Genomic DNA, 19,936 nt, shown 5'->3' on the forward strand with positions numbered 1-19,936 from the left:
AGTAGTGTTCACTTTCAGTTTGTTCGTCCGTAAGTAATTCCAGGAAATCACCTCTTTTTGCTAGATTTTGCTGTATACTAATTCATCGGTCTTTGGTGGCTTAGGTTTGTGCTGAATTTACCTCTCTGTAGTGAGTTGGCCCACTATATCTCAGGAACGGAAAATCGCACAAATTCATGTTTGATACTTCGTTCAAGTGACACCATGGGAAGCGACAATAATTTTTGATCAACTGGAAGTACTATTACTACTTCACTGAATAGATTTTAAATTTATTTTTTTTAAAAAAACAGCTTCTTTTATTTTTTTCAAACTTAGTATAATTATGGATCACAAATAGTTAAATAACTTTTGTTAGAAACATTTTACTGGAATAACTCGATTTAGGGCACTTTTGGGGAGGAGGTGGTTCGTCAGGTAGAATTCCAGTTCGCTGTAATATATGTACTTATTGTCTATTAAACATTGATTGTGATTAAATGTGAAACAAAAATTAGTTTAGATTTGAAAAAGTCTGGTGAGGGCCCTCGGGGTATGCTTGAAGGAACAAGTTTTTACTTAAGCTCTCAACGAAGTTTATACTTCCTTACCAATAACAGGAAATACTCAATTCGTGTAGTAACGTTCTTCTTCGGCCTTTCAGTCCTGCAACTCTTTCTGTTGACAGGCCCACGCGATGTATATTTTATTTAGCCTGTCATGGATATTTAAGAGACCTCAATCGCCCGACTGGCCTCCCTTCCATTCTGAAGTAATGACTTTAGTAAATTGAAACTAATTATGCACTTTTTAATCATTGGCCTGGTGTTCATCCACCAATCATCTCTATAACTATTTGTTGTCTGAACTCTTGAAGCTTTTCCTTCGCCTTAAGTGGCTGAAGCCCTTTGATGGCACCATCGTAAGGGTTCTCGGGCCAGGCAAACTGCCGTCTCGTTACACTTCTGTCTTGAATATTTAGATGTCACAACTTTTTGTACCAACAATTAATTATTGGAATGTCTATTTTGGCAGATTCACACTCCTTAAAATTATTAGGATTTTATAATCAGTTCAGCCCCTTAGATATTACTTATAAATTATGAAAAGTAATTCTCAAAGCATTTTTAATCCTACTAACCTGATTTGTTAATTTAAAATTGATAAAAATAGATAAGTTATTCGGAGGGTAGTTTGCTATGTAAATTTGTAAATTAAAAAGTTATTATTTCGTATTATTAAATTTATTATTGGTAGTACAGGAGTTGTGACATAAGCGTGCATACTAATTACTATGCGTGCATATTTATTGAGCTAAAATAATTGTACATTTTTAATGCATATAAATTACATTTTCTTGTCAAGATGTAAACGAAATAATGTAGTCTAACTATTATCTTTTTATAAAAGTAATCTTTTACTATTTCTATTAAATAGAAAACATTCTATAAGTTTGGTGGGTTTAAGAAAGGATATACGATAGTTTCAAACAAAAAATAATAATATAACAGATATTTATTCTAAATTGTTATACGGTTATTAGGCTTGCTATTAAGTAAACTACCTGAATGCCATCACTTCGTTATCTACACACTTCCAGCTTACAAATCACAGAAGAAATATACACAATACTTAAACCTTTTATTAGCACCTTCAAGAAAGATGGCTGTGCAATAGATTTATACAAAAAATATACTCAGATCCGATAGAGTCCAAATGAAGGAAATCAAAAGCAGAAAATAAAAAAAAATCAATATTTTATATGAGAAGTCAATGTTGGTGACAGAATGTCAGTGAAACTATTGGCTCCTTTTACTTTTATTTTAACCACAATACTGGGTTCTGCTTCCACTCCGGCTGGTTCGGGCCACTGAACAACTAGATGTACTACACTCTTTGGTTTCAGTATACCTATGAAAATTAAAAGGTTCAATATTAGATTAATGGTTATGTCATTTACCATAAATCCTTAATGAATTATTTTTTTTATTTAAATATATTGATGAGCACTATAAATCATAAAAACTTCTTGTAAATCTATGTTTCGAAAAATTTATTGCCTTTTTCAGAGTAAGCACAAAGGGATGTTATCCAACACTGCGCAGAATTTGAATTAAAAAAGAAATACCCCACAGCACCGCAGTCACAAGAGACTTACGGTTATTTTTCCATATCCACGGTGGTTAAAAACCAAAATATCACACGATTTGCTTGGGGTTAAAAGAGTAAATTCCCAAGTGGGGATTCTTTTCAATAAACATTTTTTTCTAGTACCCACATTTCATAAATCACTCCGGTAGTTATTAAGTTCACCTAACAAAGATAAAGGAGCATGCCGATTAATGTTGTGGTAGCTTAACTGCCATGTAGTTAATTTAAAGTTTATTATACATTATTAGGTCTTAATGAGTAACAATGGTCTGGCGGGTATCCGCCTGTAATGGGCAGATTCTGCGGATAAGACGGAACTAGTAAATTAAAGTAATGAGAAAAATTAATGAGCCGTGTACATGAGAAGGTGGTTGGTTCATAGACTACAGCTTGCTATGACTAATATTATTTAAAAAGTTAAAAACCGTAGACACTGTTATGTAAACAGCTGTAAGGTGAAACTGCAACTGGCTAAAATTTTCCTCTATATACATACATATATACATATATAAGCCGAAAACATCGCTTACTGCAAGGATTTTTCACCTTTTTTTGAGATATAATTGAATAAAAGTCAGTTTATATGAATTTGGGAATTAGAAATGAAACTTGCCCTGTTCTTGGGCAGCTGCTAGTTTGTTTACTACCCTGCGCTCCACTTCGTATTTAATACTTCTAGCTCCATAGTGCCTGTTATATCCTCCAGCTAATACTGTCTCAACTCCTTTATCCCAGCTCAAATCTACATCGTGCTTCTCTTTTGCCTGCCAAATATTACTGTTTTCATAAACACACACTTTGTAATTAAAGTAGTGGTAACTGTAAATATATTCACTAATATAACATAAAATCATTCCGATTACCTTTGTTTCCCAAAATTTCAATTCTTTAGATACTAGTCTATTTAATTCTGCGTTTGAAAATGGTAAAAAATAAATAATTTCATTTATCCTCCCAAGAAATTCATCTCTTCCAAAATGTGCTTTTAAAATTGGCTGCACTACGTTTTCCTTAAAACTACGCGAGATAGTCACGTCATTTTCATCCTTCTCTGCTATATTCACATCCATTGTTACAACTGTAAAATATTGAAAAATGAAAATAATAAGTTAAGAAAGAGATGTAAATAAAGTTATAAATTATTCTTACCTGAATGAAGAGCAAGTTTTTTAGATTCGGCTCGCAGTTGAATTGCGTGTTCAGCTATTTCATTTGAAGCTAAATTTGATGTCATCACAAAAATAGCATTTTTACATTCAATAGTCTTTCCTTTACCATCCGTTAACCTACCCTTCAGAAAAATAAGAAAATAATAATAGCAAGATACATAACTTGAAAGGAGACTGCGCTGAGGTTAAACAATTCAGAAAAAAGGCAATGCTGCCATTACGTTTTTTAAATTATTATTATCCTTATCTAATGCAGAAAACAAGGGAAAGTTGTCAAATCTAGGTGATTCAATTGTTCGCTTTTTCTTACAGTGACTGACGATCATCTTTACCCAACTGCTCCACCGGGTAATTTAAGTTCATACCATCAATTGCTGATTATTTTTAAATTTCCACTAATTTGTGCCTGATTATTCAGCCTAATAAATCGGGGGATCAGCCTAAATCGAACAACTAGACATTTATCGAAAATGGTTCATGGGTTTGTTAACCTTTTTCTTAAAGAAAAAAGTTCTCAACTAGCAATAATTTCACCTCAGGAAAGCTTCATTGGTTAGGATATTGCCATTGAGCATATTCTTAATTTAAGGTCAAAAGATTTAAGAAAACAACTTATACGATACTTAAAACAGCTAACCTCATCAAACAATTGTAACAGCACAGTAAGAACATCAGGATGTGCTTTATCCACTTCGTCAAAAAGCACAACAGCATTTGGACAAGCCCTTAGCTGTTTAGTTAACTGTCCACCAGCGTCGTGCCCCACATATCCAGGAGGAGCGCCAATTAATTTGGCAACCTAAAAAGGCAAGCATAAAAAATAGCATTACTTAACTAAATTACTATTACTTAACTATAAAAAATATTCATTCAATTGTGCTTCAAAATAAAATAAAAAATCTTTAAATTACGATCTGTATCATCTCAATTTTTTGAAGTCTAATTTAGTCTTGTAATATTTATCACTTTCTCATATTCAAAGAAAGAGGAGATACTGCTGTCAGGTTAAATTTTCTAAACTGAATTCACACCGAAAATACACGGTTCTAGGTTTAAACGTATGTGTGAGGTGTGAGCACTACCTCAATAAAACAAAAATACAGCCCTGACTGTAACTTAGCGAAAAAATCCTTCAGCATACTTCTACTTTATGGAATGGTTTTTACCATTTTTCTATACTTCTTTTTGGAACAGACCGAACAATTTCATTTAAATTTACATTTTTCCAGGATGTTTCAATGCCACTACTGGAAAGGAGTCAGTTTCGTCTCCCTCTAAAATGCCTTTTTTTTTCTTTTCTTTTTTTTGTAATATGGATCAATTTCTTTTACATAATTAAAAAAAAAGTAATTGCTTCGCTAAAATTCCGAATTAGACAACAATGGCAAGTCGAGAGAAGTCTATTTTTTAACATTATTTTCTGAGTTTGACGAATCAATCAATTACAATTTTTTATCCAAGTTGGGAGAATTTTATTTTTTTTTAAAAAAAACTGAATTCCGATTGAAAAATTGAACACTAGCAAACAATATTCCCAATCTGATACTTTTCTCACCTCATGTTTTTCTTGGTATTCTGACATATCCAAGCGAATAAAACCGCTAGGTTTATCCTTGTGTATGTATCTTGCTACCTGTTTCGCCAGTTCTGTTTTACCTATTCCAGAGGAACCAAGGAATAAGAATACCAGCGGGTGTTCATCATCAGTCCAGCCATTCTCCTTGCGACGTATTGCTGCAATAAATTTACAAGTATTTTCAAAAAGGTTGTTAAATGTTTAAAAAAAAAAGTAATCTCTTAATGAGAAAAACAAAACTAAGTTCGAACTGAACGAAGAAGATATAGCCCAAGAAAATTATCTAAAGAAATTTGAAATAAAAATAAAACAATATGTTCCACCATTAAAATTTCGAAAACGGAAGAATTCTTTGCAGTGAAATTAGTATCAAGGTAATTTGAGCATCAGAATCCATCTGTAGCTGTGTATACCACCAATATTTTGATTGTTTTGAGCCCTTGAAAACAATGCAAGATTAATGTGCAAACAAGACGAAAAAATATAATAATGAAATAAAAACTTGCAAGAATAAGAGTTATGTGATTAACAAACTCACTAATATGAAAACTAACTTGAAGCTACTATGGAAATTGCAGCTTCTTGTCCAACGATATGCTGCTTCAGGCGCTGTTCAAGTGGAAACTTCCTTCTTTCTTCGGCTTCTTTCTCTCTCTCCTTCTCTTTGTACTTGTAACAAACAGAAATGATTTTTTAATAATCGGATCCATATGGGTCGCAGTGGCGTAGGCCTTTAGGCCGGCCTGCAAGAATCTAACCAAATCTAATAATAGATTCGTTTTGGGGACTTGGGTGGTTATTAATAGATACCTTGATGCCCTCTTTTTTTAGATAATCTTCCATCGAGCTGTTTCTTGTTAAATCACTTGGTAAATGGCCCGATGCTTCAATCAGAGGGCTGGCTCCCCATTCTATCAGTAAACTTACACATTCCATGCTGTTTATTAGAACTGCATAGTGAAGCGCTGTAAATCCTAAATAGTTTTCTTGAGCTCTTAATCTGTCACTAAATTCGCTTTCTCTTTGAATTAAAACTTAAAAAAAAAAGAAAAAAAAAGTTATTTAAATTTAACAAATAAATGTCACAAATTCGCGAAAGTAATGTTTAAATAGATTCACCATCTAATGCATTTAATCCTTTCTCGGAAGCAGTCCTATAACTATTAACGAACTCATCTCCAGCATTTGGATCTGCACCAGCTTCCAAAAGTACTTTCAAGGTTTCTACATTTCCACTTACAGCAGCCAAATGCAAACCTGTCCACCCTAAGTAATGTCTATTAGTAATATCGTATCTTTCTTTTTCAATGAACCTAAAAAAAAAATATTTCTACACGTCAATCTCTAATAACAATTCTAGTTTATCTATAAGCACCATTAAAAAATGAATCCTCACTTTTTCAATTCTTCAGAAGAACCGTTTCTTACAAGTCTGAAGAACTTGTGATCTGTAATAAATATTTTTATGAGAGCGCTAGTATTAACAAAGAAAAATATAATTGTAAAAGTCGAGTGCTTACCTGATTTTTGTTTTTGAGAACAATGGGCTATTATAAATCCTAAGCTGCAAGCAATAGCAACTTTGTTTGTCCATGATCTATTTGTTGCCTTAAATTGATTTAAATATCTGTAAAGAGGTTTTTGTGCATTGAAACTAACTGGATTCCATCTCTTAATTTTAAAATTGCTGAGATTAGTATTTGTTTCAATTTTTACGTTTTGTGTAAATCTATTAACTTTTATTGATCCCCTAAGTGTTCTTTTTAAAAACAATGACATACTTCAAATTTTCTTCTAAAATGAACCATTATACAATCCTTAGCCCAATGTTAATCTAATTCTATTCAAACGATGGCTGATAATTGCACAACGCACATCACACACGGCAAGGGAGGTTATGTACGGGTTATTAATTTCAGATTATTAAGGTATGAAGTGTGACATCTGTTTCAATCAACCTTGTTAAAAGTGTTTTGGACACTTTATGAAGGTTTTACTAAGAAAAAATTGTTGAATCAAATAACAAAATTATAGAAATTTGTCTTATTTAAAAAAAAAAGAAGATGTTATTACATCGAACTGTGAATGCATTTTCCTTTTCCTGAGACATCGATTGTACAAAGTGCATGTGACAGTTTCGTTTTATCACTACAAACTGTACTAATCATAATTACTACTCAGGCACTGTACACAGAGTACACATAAACTACCGTGTTGGTTGAGAGCGGCTTACATAAAAACTTATGTAATTTCATATGCATTACTATGAAGAAAAAGGTAACTAAGGTTAATGTCGCTAATTTACCTATAGAAGTACATACATATGTATGTGTGTAAATGTAGGAACAAACTACATATGTACCTCGAAACTTATTTATTCTACTTTGCAAAAATAAAGACGATAAAATTTTCTGAATGAAGCGTTAGAATTAGCAACTAATTTAAAATTACAACAAAATTAATTTTTACTAGTTCATATTTGGGCCCCTGTAGCTTTTTTAATTTAAAAATACTAGTTTTGGATTTAACCACAAATAGATCTTCATATAAATAATATAAGCATTAATAAAAGTAAGCATTCTTCAAGCTAATATATATTTTCAAGTTTCACAACCAAAAATTTCTTTTAATTTCAGCTTCTAACTGGATCTAACCTAGATTTCCTCTTCTTTCAGTTCTCGGATGTCATCTAATGCCAACTATTTACTTTTTCATGGGTCTGCCCTTTATAGCTTGCTGCAATTCAATTGACAGACACTTTTTTCTTCCATTATTTTGACTTTCTTCCGTTCCTTAAACTTCTCCTGCCACTTTCTTTAATTTGTTCACTAAATACATGCAAATCTACATACTATATTAAATTATAATTAAGGCTCATCAACGTATGTCATTTAAGCCGGAGTTCTTTTGGTCCTAAAAATGCAACTCCGGCTCATGAACTTATACCTATGTTTGAAGAGAAATTAGATGTTTAAATACAATTTTCATTGCTCTAAATAGGAAATATGAGGATAGTATTTGTTTTCCTGCGAAGCAAATTAAAGCGGACTATGAAAGGAGGTTGACTCAAATCATTGCCGCCAGGCTGTGTTTACTGTACAGTATTTAGTAACTTAAAAGGTGAATACCTGATTTTCTGTATTTTAAACAGAATTATAGAAAACTAAATTCACATATCTTCGTCCAATTCTGTGTTAATAGGAAATATTGTTTTAGTGCCCTGTTATTCAAGTTAGCACTTGTTAGAAGTGATTTCAAAGAAGTTTTTTAACATTATTGATCGCCTGTAGGTCACTGGTATTGCTAATGCCTAGCCATAGCATAGCATTGGCGAGCGTTAGATTAAGTAGACAATCGACCTGTAGGTTAGGTAAAATTTGCTATTTGTAAAGATACTGTAATTTGTACATAACTAACGTTTGATGAAAATTTCTGGATATTGATTGTTCTTTTTTTTTTTAATTAAATTACTTAAATAAATCTGTCGAAGCAAACTCCAGCAGAGAAATAACTAACATTAAAGAGCCAAACTCATAACTAAGCAGTTTAAACTTTTAAATTTTACTTTCAATAAAGAAGGGTTGTTGAAATCGAGAAAAAAACCACCACATTATTATTGTACTCTACAGTTGTCGCGTGCTGCCTGTTATCCTCAGGGTTAAGGCTGTCAAATTTCACAAGTTAAGAATAAAATAGGGCTGAAGAGAATAAAGTAAAGTAATCGCCTATTTTTTTCAGGCGGGGCTTAACGTCCAACTACCAATAAGGTGTCGTGGACGGAGCTGAAGGGAATATTGACATATCAAGTAGTATAAATATTTCTCTAATAAAAATACTAATCTGTAAACTAGCCAAAATTTTCATTTTTTGATCATGAAAAATTACATAAATTGTTCCCTAGGGGCACCTCGCTCGTTCTCTAACATCCTTGGAGAAAAGAAAAGAGGGATTATGTAAACTTTCTCGATCTCTGTGATCCTTTCCCTAGCAGAAATGAGGGCCTATCTAGGCTGGCTGAATTCAAAGTAAACAAAAAAAAAAGACCCTCCATGATCACCTTGTCAAATCCATAAATCCATTGTTTGACTCTGCGGAGATGACTATTCTTCATCACTTAATTAGGCATTCAGATACACAGGTTATGAATTACGTGTGATATACTGAAGCGCGCCTCGATATACCGAATACTTAACAGTACAAGCATTCCTTCATAGTACGTCATTACCTCATGCACCTCTGCATATACATATATAAGTAAAGAACTCCGCATAAGCAGGAGTATGATTCGAAGTAGGCAAACAATATTTAGTTTCCTTTTATTAGCAAAGAGTTATGCAAATTATGAATTGGATTAAAGCAGCATTATTAGTGGGCTGAAAATTAATAAGGTTTTATTTTTTCTAAATATACTCGTATAAGTATACAGAGTATTAACGAATTGAAGCTAAGTCAAAGAAGATAATTATGTTTAGAGCAGCGGTGCATCCTGAGGAGTTTAGGGAATAGAATTCTCCACCCGAAAATAGATGAAAAATTACCAATTTTCTACTAGAGAAAATAAAGGGTACTTTTCCGTTAGCCGGGCGCAAATGTCCGCAATTGTGAACCAAACGCGAACCAAGTCAACGGAAAAAAGTCGAAAACGTTCAACTATAAACAAATATTAATTAATAGTAAGCAAAACAAGTTCAACTATAAACAAATATTAATGAATTGTAAAGAAAACAGTTTTACCCAAAACTGTTTTTCGCTTGCGCCCGGCTAACGGAAAAGTACCAAATAATGTTAGGCGAGAATGCATCAAATTACCGATCACGAGACTTGCACGGAAGCAAATAGCGTATACACCTGTAACATTTCTCACCCAATAAAATGAGACAAAATCTAAGTACAATACTGAGAATCGAACCTAGAACCTCAATACATCTTAGCTTCGCGAGCGTCTCCAGCTGCTTGGCTACTGAGGTGTCTGGTTTTCCACAATATGCTCGAAAATTGTAGCTATAATGTAGAGTATATATTTTATTTTTTAAAAAATAAGCTCTTAGACTAGATTAAAAGATTTAATAAACTCTTCTTTTTTTGTTTAGATACAAAATGGAGTACCCTCCCAGTTGTGTTAAACTTAAGAATTGGTATAGGGGCTCCAGGTTAAGGCTTGTAGACACGAGCTCCAAAGAGCCGACGTATTCTAAAGGTATCTGCAAATAGAGAAGAAAGACCAATTATAAGAGAAAAGTGTAAAACCAGTTTTAGGAAAATTAAAAAACAAATTCTCTCCAAGGCATTTTTTATTTTCCCTCCTCAAAACCAGGGAGGTTACTTTCCATTTCGTTCGTGATCCATCAAAAAACGTATTAAAAGAGGAACATAAAGAAGTATATGGCTTACATTGTTTTTTTATTTATTTTATTTTTTTTTTAATTTCCTTTAACCCTATACAGACAGCCATATCCTCCCTCTATCACATTCTTACCATATTGGTTTACATTTATTACATTTATTTTTAAGGTGAGGAAAATTTTATATTTCTTACGATTGTTAACAGCTTAAGGAAAAGATAGGTCACTACAGATTCTGATTATAAAATAAAAAAAATTATACATGTGAAAAGATTTTTTAACGAAAGAGATGCCTTCTTTCGAGGGAGTGGTGTATATTCACATTGTTTTACAAAGTGTGGGAAACTTAACATTCTTTAATTTCTGTTTGTTTTAATTCCTCCCTTCCAACCGTACGCTGCACACCTTGCAAAGGCGACCAAGAACAAGAGAAAACATTTTATTAGTATTCTTTACAATATTTAAGTGAAAATAAGATAATAAACAATCGTCTGGCACCTAAGATTGCAGCAGGAAAAAATTATTTTTGTTTCATTTTTTGGGGATAAAAGTGTGCTATGTCGCCTTATACTGGGTGAGTCATTAAAACGTGATTTAAGAAGAAAAAATTCTCTTTTTTTTATTACGTCTTATATATTTTTTCTTTAATTAATATTAATTATTATTACATATTTATTATAATGCTAGAAGAAAAACTACTTTTTGAGGAGCTTCGTGAACAACCTTGCTCACAGATTTTCACAAGCCTTTTTTTGATTTTCTCTCATTTGGTTTTAATTATTGAGCAACTTTTTAGTGTTTTTCTTTTTAATCCTCAAACCTATTAACATGCTTCAATAAAGTAAAAATATAATATATTTAATCAGATATTATTAAAAAAATAAGCTCCCCAAAAAGCAAAGAGGCATTATTAAGTATTATTTTTATAGCTACACTTCCTAATTCAAATATTGTGCCTACCAAAATATTAGAAAAAATTATATATGCCAATCTCTATTTAAGATACCATTGTAAAAAATTAAAATGAATAAATAAAAGATTTTTAATGATCCATTTAAAAGGATGTCGTCATTAAAGTGACAAGTTGTGTGAGGAAGATCTGACTATGCCTAAATACGCTGTAAGTGGTGGTTTTATTTGTTATTAAATTATTATTATTATTCTTAAAACTCATTCAACTTTGATATATCTTATATTTTTCATTTTTAGGTAAGTAAAAATTTGAAGCCTTGATTTCATGTTTCGTGTTTAAATCAAAAAGCTTTTTTCTGGAGATATGTTCCATTACAATTCAAATAATAAGTACAAACATATCTTTTGCTTTTAATTTGACTGTATTATACATAAGTAATTATGATTAATCTAAACGTTTTACTGAAATACAATAACAATGAAACATGCAATTCGCTAAATAAAAGTAAAAATCAATCAACAAATAAAAAACAGAAATATTCAGATTAGCGGAAGCACACTGTTGCGCTAAATTAACTAAAATAATTAACTAAACACAATTCATATTTGGAGATCGATTCTGGTAAAAGACGGCTGACACAGTCTTTTTCACTTCTTGTTCATTTGATGACAAGTACTGATCATATACCAAACTACAGTCACAATATCCTATTAAATGATTTCAAGAGGAGCTCAGTGCACAATCTTGCTCACAGATTTTCACAAGCCTATTTTTTATTTTCTCTCACTCTGTTTGTTGTAGGAAGAGTTTCCCTATCCAAGCAGAATCAACCAAGTGTCCTGCCTCGTTTTTTTAGTTTGCAGAAAATTATACATGTTGTGTCAACTTTGCGAGACTCTTTAATTTATCTAGCTTTAGACAGACATTAGTAGTACGTTGTTCATTCTCTAAAGGAGTAAATTGAAAGCTTTTTAAAATAATCTATTGCAAGGAAGGTGGAGGCTGAAGTTAACAGAAAGTAGTTGATGATACATCTCTACTTAAGAAATGGAAGTTCCCGTTAGACTTGAGCCAGTATTAGCCTATGGCAGGATAGGGTGGCATATCACCATTATCGTTCATGAGTATTTCATGAACAACTTCGAATAATAAAAGTAAGATACACTAATCACAATAATGCGTTAATAAAGGCACAGATAAACTTTTTACACTCCAAAGCATCAAATTAGGTACTGACAGGTAGAGTGCTAGTTTTAATGTAGATTGGGTCTTATTTGAACAGGAAAGTGGCCTATCTCGACAGTTTTGTACTTATGAATTAGTAAATTTTTAGATAATTTTAAAGAGTTTAGAAATTTGGAAACTTAAGCTGCATTTCTATCGAGCACCCAAACGGGATAACCTTCCTAACTTTGGCTTAACAGGCAACTATACAATGTTCAGCGAATGGTCTGGGACATATATAGCCTAAGAATGGTTTCCATAAAGACCATATTAGACAAAATTAGTTCCATTTTGAACTCAAAGTACCATTTTAGATGTTTGCTCTTTTTAAAGTTTTATTTGAAGTGAGAATACATTAAAACTTCAGAAAGTATAAGGGTACGTTTCTATTAATTTTTCTGTGCACCCTCTCTACGAACTATTTAATCTTTTAAGTAGGTAAGATGGAATCTATTTTATTACTTTTCAACTTTTTAACAATTTTTGGTCTTGGAAAATCCAAGACATGTTAAGAAGTGTAGAAATCTTAAGTACGAGGTCCTAAACTTTTGGAAAATTTAAATCTCTTAAATTAAGCCGCGGTCCACGGCTGCTGGCATTAGTTCCAAAGTAGGATCTAAAATTAGATTAATCAAGATACTTATCCCACATATGTCGGAGTAGTCTCTGTACCCCTGCAGCTCCTACCCAATCCTATTTTGTATTCCACTTTTTAAAGTGTGGGCACGATTTCTTCAAGTCTTTGTTTCTTCTGAATTTATAAAAGTAGAATCACTAACCACAAAACTTTAACCCCGTCGAACTAACGCCTCATCATTCTTTGCAGATGGTTCGCTTTGAATGACAAACTTGCATAATTAGCCTTCATTCAAGCATAAATGCTTATTCTAGACATCCATAATTAAATGTTAAATATTCAAAAGCCAGCTCTGAGCAAGACCTTATACAGACACTTTTCAAAGAAACGCTTTGATTTTCAATTCTAAATACTCCTAACAATTATTGAAATAAGTACTAAAAGGCCTTATGAAATAGAACAGAAATCAGTACAAATGAACGACGCTCACTATAAGAGAAGATGACCAATATTAAGCGATGCATGGAAAACCTTGTAACGTCTCCAACTTACTGCCTATTATTAAAAAATGCTTCGCCTTTTTTACTTTCATTAGGTCTAATCTTCTGAGAAACTGCATATACCAAATTATTTTAATTAGCCTACTTTTTTTTTTAATTTTCAGTAAAACTATTTATTATTAACCATAAATATTGAATAAGAATTTTTTTCTCACTATTTTAAATTTCATGCTTTATTTTTTAAAATTTTAAATCGAAATAGAACCATATCAATTATTTTCCCCCTTTTAATTTTTTTTATATATATAAATAGATTTAGATACATTTTATGCTATTTGGAAGCTGAAATGGCCCTGAATTCGTGGCCTCATCGAAAAATATATTATACTAGTCTCTATGCGTATCAACTTCACTAACGCGACATCGTTGAATGAAAAACTAAATATTGTTATTATTATTATTATTATTTTTCTTTATTTATTATTTTTTGGACATGGCTCAATAAAAAAGAACCTATTAAAAAATTCCTAACCGTAATAAAAAAGCTATTTCTCATTTTAAAGGGGCCCATTTTTTCGCTTTAATTTTCAAGTGTTTTATTAATCGGGGAAACAAGCAATATTCTTGATATTTTCTTTTAATATTTCGCGCGCCTTTTATTATGTAGGTATATTTTTTAACTTGGCAGTAATCCGTCCCGTTTTTTAAACTTAACCGATTATATTTTTGATTTCTTATTTTTTAAAAATTTAAATCTTTAAAAATATTTACAGATGTTTTTTTACTTTTGTTCTCTCCGAGTTATTATTAATTTATTTGCCCAGGGGTGAAAGATTTATTAATTACACTACTATCTCTTTATTTACACCACACCTTTCAATAAATAATCAGCAAGCTTTATAAATAAATCAGTGAATACAGAAGAGAGAGGCGAGAAGTGCTTCACGCTCTAAAGATTAATTTTGACTTTTGGAAACTGCTACTGTTTTAAAAAGTCAGTTTGAAAATATGGTTGGATTCCTCACTGCTGGATAATACAGTTGACTTTATCTGCCATCAGACTTTAATTATGACCAGATTCGAATTTTCATTTAACATCTACGTATGAGTGACTCTAATTGTAGAGAGTTTGGCTCTTCCAATTAAGAATCAACTAATACATTCTCCCCTTGCTGACTCAGCAAGTGTGATTTCAGACAAAAATTTAGTTGAAATAAAATTCTCTTCACCTAACTGAATCAACTCTGACGATGGTTGAAAATTCGAATACGTTCAACATTAAAGAATACAAGTTTGATTCGACGGGTAAATGGAAACCACGGTTTAATTGACTTTTAAAAGAACCAACTCTGTCAATTGCAATCATTAATGTTCTGCAAGAAGTTGTTCGTTTGAAAAATTGACTTATCTAAGTCAACATTGATGATCTTTAGAAATAAACTCAAGTTTACGAAATGATCAATTCTACAAAGTTCTGTACTTCGAAGATCTTTTTATTTCGAATTAATAATAACTTCTTTCATATATATATATACATTTAAAGCATATAATCCAAACGTACCATTCAGATATAATGTAGTTAAACTATAAATAATTGCTCGTTTAGGCATATGTTGCCTAATAAACTACGAAATCCTCAACATATAAACAAGTTTGTTTTGTAGTCATTTAGTAAGCGTGCTTTACAAATTATTTGTGTAAAAAAGCTCTTTCTTGCAGAAGCTAAGCTGTTTCTGGGTTTAAAAATATTTAGAGAGATCTCAAGAACATTTGAGAACAATTTTTTATTAATATTATTTATCAAATTTTAGATAGTTCCTAATAAATTATATAAAATATGAAGTTAGGAATTCGTAGAAGGACTCCACAGGAGATCGTTTTCATTTTGATAGGATTAAATTTTTGGATATGTACTTTATTTTCGAAAATGCAGGGAGTGCTAGAAAGGACTCCCCGATTTGTGAAGCAAATAAATTAAAAACAGTATAAAATACGGTCAATACTTTTTTATTTCTGGAAAGTGTTCTGAAAAGGAATGCGTTTTACTCAACTTTAGAAATTAGCAATCCTAATTTTGTCATCAACCTAATTAAAGCTGAATTTTTGTAAATTTCTTTATTTTAATATTTTAGTTACCTACCGCTTAGTAATTCGTGGTCATTGAGTTTAGTTAACTGAACACGGAGAAATAAAACAGATAATTTTGAAACAGTTTGATGGCAAATCTAAAAAATTGAATACCATGTATTTGATGATTAATCAGACTTCTGCTTTAGGAGCTGCGGTTATCTGGGAAGATCATCATGCAAATACGTATGTCTCTGAGCTATTTCCACGATTAGATGCAGAAAAAGTTATATGCTTTCTAATCGGCAAGAAGCTATCGTTCAACAATACTCGGTTTCTTATATCTAAACGAAACTGAATCTGGACGAGTTAGGTAATGAATTTCTCAGTTATTTTATGAAGTTAGGGAAGGGATTAGCTCAGTGGCCAGTGTATGCTGGATTCCCATGCAAAGTTTGCAGGGTCGAATCCAATCCTGGCCCTTAGGTTTTCTATTTCTAAGAGATTCTTACAGCTTTGTAACGAGAGAATTCTGTCCGGAGGCAGTGCACTGAAAAAAGCTCCGGGTACCAATGACCTTAGATGATGACGCGCCTTAAATTAAAAAAAAAATCACAACCCGGTTTAATTCTCTTTACTTAAGTTTGTCCAAGACTACATCACAAATCAAAAACTTTTCTGCCTTTAAACTACCTGGATGATAGATTTATTTTATTGTTTTGTTGCAAAAAGTATTTTAGAGGTTTTATGAAGATACGATTTGACATTCATTATGATACAAAGAATCCAAATGGAAATTTCAATATTATTAGGGCCAAATTTAATTTTAGTTTCCTCATTTTTCGAAAATAATTATCGGATGCTACTACTGGAAGTATAGATCAGCTGAATGCTGTAATTCTTTTATTGCTTCTGCCTAAAAACAGAGTTGAAATAATAAACTTTGCTATGCTACTGGAGAGGTTAACATGATTATCACTATTATTTTCCACAATTTTATAACAATCAGGCAGTGCAATAAATTACATATTTGGTCCTATTTTAATCCAGCTTATTAAGGGTTTCTACAATTTTTTCCATCTTTTTCCATGGTTATAACAATTTGTTAGTCAGTGTTTGGGAAATAAAACTTTAAAAGAAAACTATTCTGTTTTACTTGTCGCTATAATTTTGTTTAATTGTGATTCTTATTAGTTATTTTTTTTAATTATTGAAGGCAGTATTAGTTTAACCTCATTTAATAATAATAAATATTATTATTCATTTGAACTAGAGCTAGTTTCCAAAAATCAGAACCTTTTATAGGAAGAGAAAGAAGCGCGCAAAATACCAAAAAGCGTTTTAAAAGTAGATAACAAAAGAATTAAGAATTAGGACACCCTTTAATTGCCTGCTCTTCCAAATTAACCAAACTTCCCTAAATGAAATCCCAGGTATTTCTAGGAGAGAATCATAATTATCACAGATTGTCAACGGCTAAATTATTAAAAACGGGACGGAACCCAATTATGGGTGGCGGTATAGGCCTTTTTCCTTTCATTTTGATTTTCCCTTTTAATTTGGTCTAACGATCGCTCTGACAGTTTCATAACATTTTTTAAAACCAAGTTTTTTATACAATGATAATGAGGCATCATTTTCTGGTCGAATAACTACAAACGGTACATAGCCTCTTGAACGAACTTTTCTAGTTAATTGCTGTGCAAGATGTATACCAAAGCCTTTTCTACGAAATTCTGGACGGGTCTGCATTGAGAACATTGCCCCATAATAGGATTGCACCATCCAAGCAGCTAGTTGTCCAGATGAAAATACACCATACGCCGGCAGTCTGGTAATTAATCTTTCAAACACTTCTACTGCTTCCATATCATTGGCCGGATACAGACTGTGTATCGTCTGAGCATTTTCGGCGATTAGTTCACGCACCTCACATTCCGCTCCTTGCAACCTGGAACCAAATTTACAAGAACTTAATTAATAGCATAGTTATTTCAAATTTAAACAACTAATCTCTTTCAACCCTTTGAAGTATTAGAAAAACGAAAATTAAGCCCTATTTTCTTTCTGCGATGCTTTTTAATGTAATAAGTTTTTTAAGATTGCTTTGATATTTGTCCTCCAGTGACAGAGTAGATTCCAATTTGAGTAAGAAGAATTGGAAAAAAAATTCAGTTGTACGGGAAGTATCTCTGCAATTTTGTGGAACGTAAGTAATACAAGGGTGGCACTCGCTTGGTTTCCCTCTATCTCAATGACGTAAGTTACCAGGCATTAACTTATTCAGACAATTCTAAGCAAAGTGAGAGTTAAACGTGATAAGTGAGAAGAACAAGATCCGCACTGCTGAATCAACACGGTTATTGTTTTATAAGCCTTATAAGACACATCCTTAATCCTATTCGTCACAGCCTTACAAATTTGGAATTCACTTCTAAACTAATACGGAAGTTTGCCCAATAATAAGCAAGCAGTTTTCTTTCTTTTTTTTCATTCACTATTACTTTATTTTCCGGAGGTAAAGAAGACCTACCGCTATTTATAGGGGGAAAAGTCACAATAAAATTTCTATCCGCCATTTACACAAAATTTATGTACGATATAATTTAGATTTCTTTAAACTTAGAATTACAATACATGATAAGTTGCCTTTGTGATGCAGCGGGTTGTTTTGTTTTAGATGAAGAGGAGGGATCCAGTTTTTAAATTTAGCAAAACCTAACTAACATAATAAGCAATTGCACATTTCAATTATGTAAAAGTTTCACGCTAGACTATTAATTATTCAATTAATGAAATTAACTAGCAAGGGACCTTTTGATTTCTTGGTAGCGTTTCATGAAATTATGAAAACAATTGGATTTACAACTTAAGTAACTGGGAAGAGAGAGAGTAATTGTGCTGGCCTGCGAGCTGAAATCAATCAGGCTTTTGAAAGTGCAAACTCTAGTTTGGTTGTGAGGTAGCTTGCGCACTCATTTTCTGAAGTTTGTCGGCTAACCGCATCTTTCTTCGTTCTTGCTTGTGGGTTGGGTGATTGGGTTTGCAGTTCTCCGCAAATTCTTACTAAAGCAGATATATCTACTAAGGGGGATTTATTTATTGCCTGCCGTTAAGTTTTAACATCGTATTACACTCTGAGGAAAGCGTACGGGTCCACTTTCATTAAAATTCCTAAGTTTTTAATTAGATGGCTGAATATTTAACCAAAATGTATTTTGAATTAGTTATTTTACTTTAATTACCTCATACACATTTCATTTCATCATTTCTTTCCTTGAGAACGTTGTGCTCTGCACATTAATCTTTAATTTTTGGTGTAAGACACTAAAATTATTTTTTGAATACTGAATTCTTTGTATAACAAAATTTAGCGACAGCAGATTCTAATAACTTGTTGAATACTATTTTTAGAATGAAGAACGTAACGAAGTTTTCAACTAGGTAATATAGAAATGTTTCTGTTACAGAATGACCGCAACAGTTAAGTAAGAACTTTATTTTCCTGCTCATTGTTGGAACAGGTCAATACGTTCTGAAGGTAGTAGCAGTAGTAGTATGTTCCGAAGGAAGAAATAAAAGATAGTATTTAAAAAAGGGGCCATAATTTTCGGTTAATTCCTCCGTTCATGGGATAAGTAATAAAGTTGCAATGACATACTAACTCATCTAATTGTAATTCTTCAGGTGGTGGTTCAGATTGCACATAAATATCACCAGCTATTTTTTCCGTAACTACTATATTGATTGGAAATTTCTCAATACGTTCTACGATAGTGCACTGAGTGAAATTGAGGTAGATTGGCTGAGTCCAGTCTATCAGCACATCCTCAGTAGCAAGAAGATCAAGACTTTCTATACGCTCATCCGGGCAGAACACTGAGAAACTCTCGTACATACGTCTGTCCGGCTGCAACAATAATACAAAAGGAATTTTAGTAGAAAATTATTATTATTATTATTATTTGATAATAATATATTGAGGGTATTATAAAGTGTCATTTCTTGGACACTGAACTTTTTGGCTGAAGTTTAATGGAACATTTCATAAACATAAAGTTGAACTGTCAAACAACTGGAAATGGAAACAGGGTATCTAATAAATTTAAGAACTAGGAAGCAGTGGAAGTCCACTTCAGCACCTCAAACCCATGCTTACGCCCTAGTGAGGTATTCTTTTCGAACCAAACCATAGCTGCGAACTTACATAGTGAACCATTATAGCCTTGAGCAACCTGAAATGCGAAACTACAAGTTTTAAAAAACCCTCGAAATCAAAATCAAGGAATTGGGTCGGGAAGTGCTAGAGCAACCACTCTTACAACAGTTTACTTAATTAAACTTTCTTGAAACATACTATTTATGTTAAGAAGATAGTTTAATACATCTATATTATGCATGTTCAAGTTAAAGGAGCCATTTTTCAAAATAATCTCTG

At 32.2% G+C, this 19,936-nt stretch overlaps 2 protein-coding genes, 1 long non-coding RNA gene and 1 pseudogene across 8 annotated transcripts in view; 1 reads left to right on the top strand and 3 right to left on the bottom strand.

The window, feature by feature from the left end:
• Nucleotides 1-1,269: 1,269 nt before the first annotated feature.
• LOC141460899 (mitochondrial disaggregase-like) lies at nucleotides 1,270-6,793 on the bottom strand. Of its 3 annotated transcripts, none has more exons than XM_074141328.1 (11): nucleotides 6,396-6,792; nucleotides 6,272-6,323; nucleotides 5,995-6,188; nucleotides 5,686-5,909; nucleotides 5,430-5,544; nucleotides 4,855-5,033; nucleotides 3,937-4,098; nucleotides 3,280-3,421; nucleotides 2,994-3,208; nucleotides 2,744-2,894; nucleotides 1,270-1,890 (listed from the first exon to the last, which is right to left on the bottom strand). In XM_074141328.1, exons 1-11 carry the CDS (start codon nucleotides 6,652-6,654, stop codon nucleotides 1,730-1,732), a joined length of 1,854 nt encoding a protein of 617 aa, XP_073997429.1. In that variant the 5' UTR covers nucleotides 6,655-6,792; the 3' UTR covers nucleotides 1,270-1,729. The 3 variants fall into 3 exon arrangements, 2 of the variants coding, with proteins under 2 accessions (XP_073997429.1, XP_073997430.1); XR_012462419.1 differs by having other exon boundaries at nucleotides 1,732-1,890; nucleotides 2,744-2,926; nucleotides 6,396-6,793; XM_074141329.1 differs by lacking the exon at nucleotides 1,270-1,890 and having other exon boundaries at nucleotides 2,852-2,907; nucleotides 6,396-6,793.
• On the bottom strand, nucleotides 3,749-3,878 carry LOC141461536 (U4 spliceosomal RNA; annotated as a pseudogene).
• Nucleotides 6,794-6,809: 16 nt separating the features above from the next.
• Nucleotides 6,810-10,158, top strand: LOC141460904 (uncharacterized). Its single transcript, XR_012462420.1, has 2 exons — nucleotides 6,810-7,152; nucleotides 9,966-10,158. It is a non-coding gene; the product is annotated as an uncharacterized lncRNA (long non-coding RNA).
• Nucleotides 10,149-19,936, bottom strand: part of LOC141460903 (glycine N-acyltransferase-like protein 3) — a 73,212-nt gene continuing 63,424 nt past the window's right edge. For all 4 annotated transcript variants that reach the window (XM_074141341.1, XM_074141342.1, XM_074141343.1 and 1 more), the window contains 2 exons: nucleotides 19,164-19,408; nucleotides 10,149-17,449 (listed from right to left, as the gene is read on the bottom strand). In XM_074141341.1, coding sequence (XP_073997442.1) covers nucleotides 17,053-17,449; nucleotides 19,164-19,408 — 642 coding nt within the window. In that variant the 3' untranslated portion in view covers nucleotides 10,149-17,052. The remainder of the gene's footprint in view (nucleotides 17,450-19,163; nucleotides 19,409-19,936) is intronic.

Source organism: Rhodnius prolixus, unplaced genomic scaffold, assembly GCF_049639745.1.
Source record: "Rhodnius prolixus isolate KJV_2025 unplaced genomic scaffold, Rpr scaffold_6, whole genome shotgun sequence".
Lineage (NCBI taxonomy): Eukaryota > Metazoa > Arthropoda > Insecta > Hemiptera > Reduviidae > Rhodnius > Rhodnius prolixus.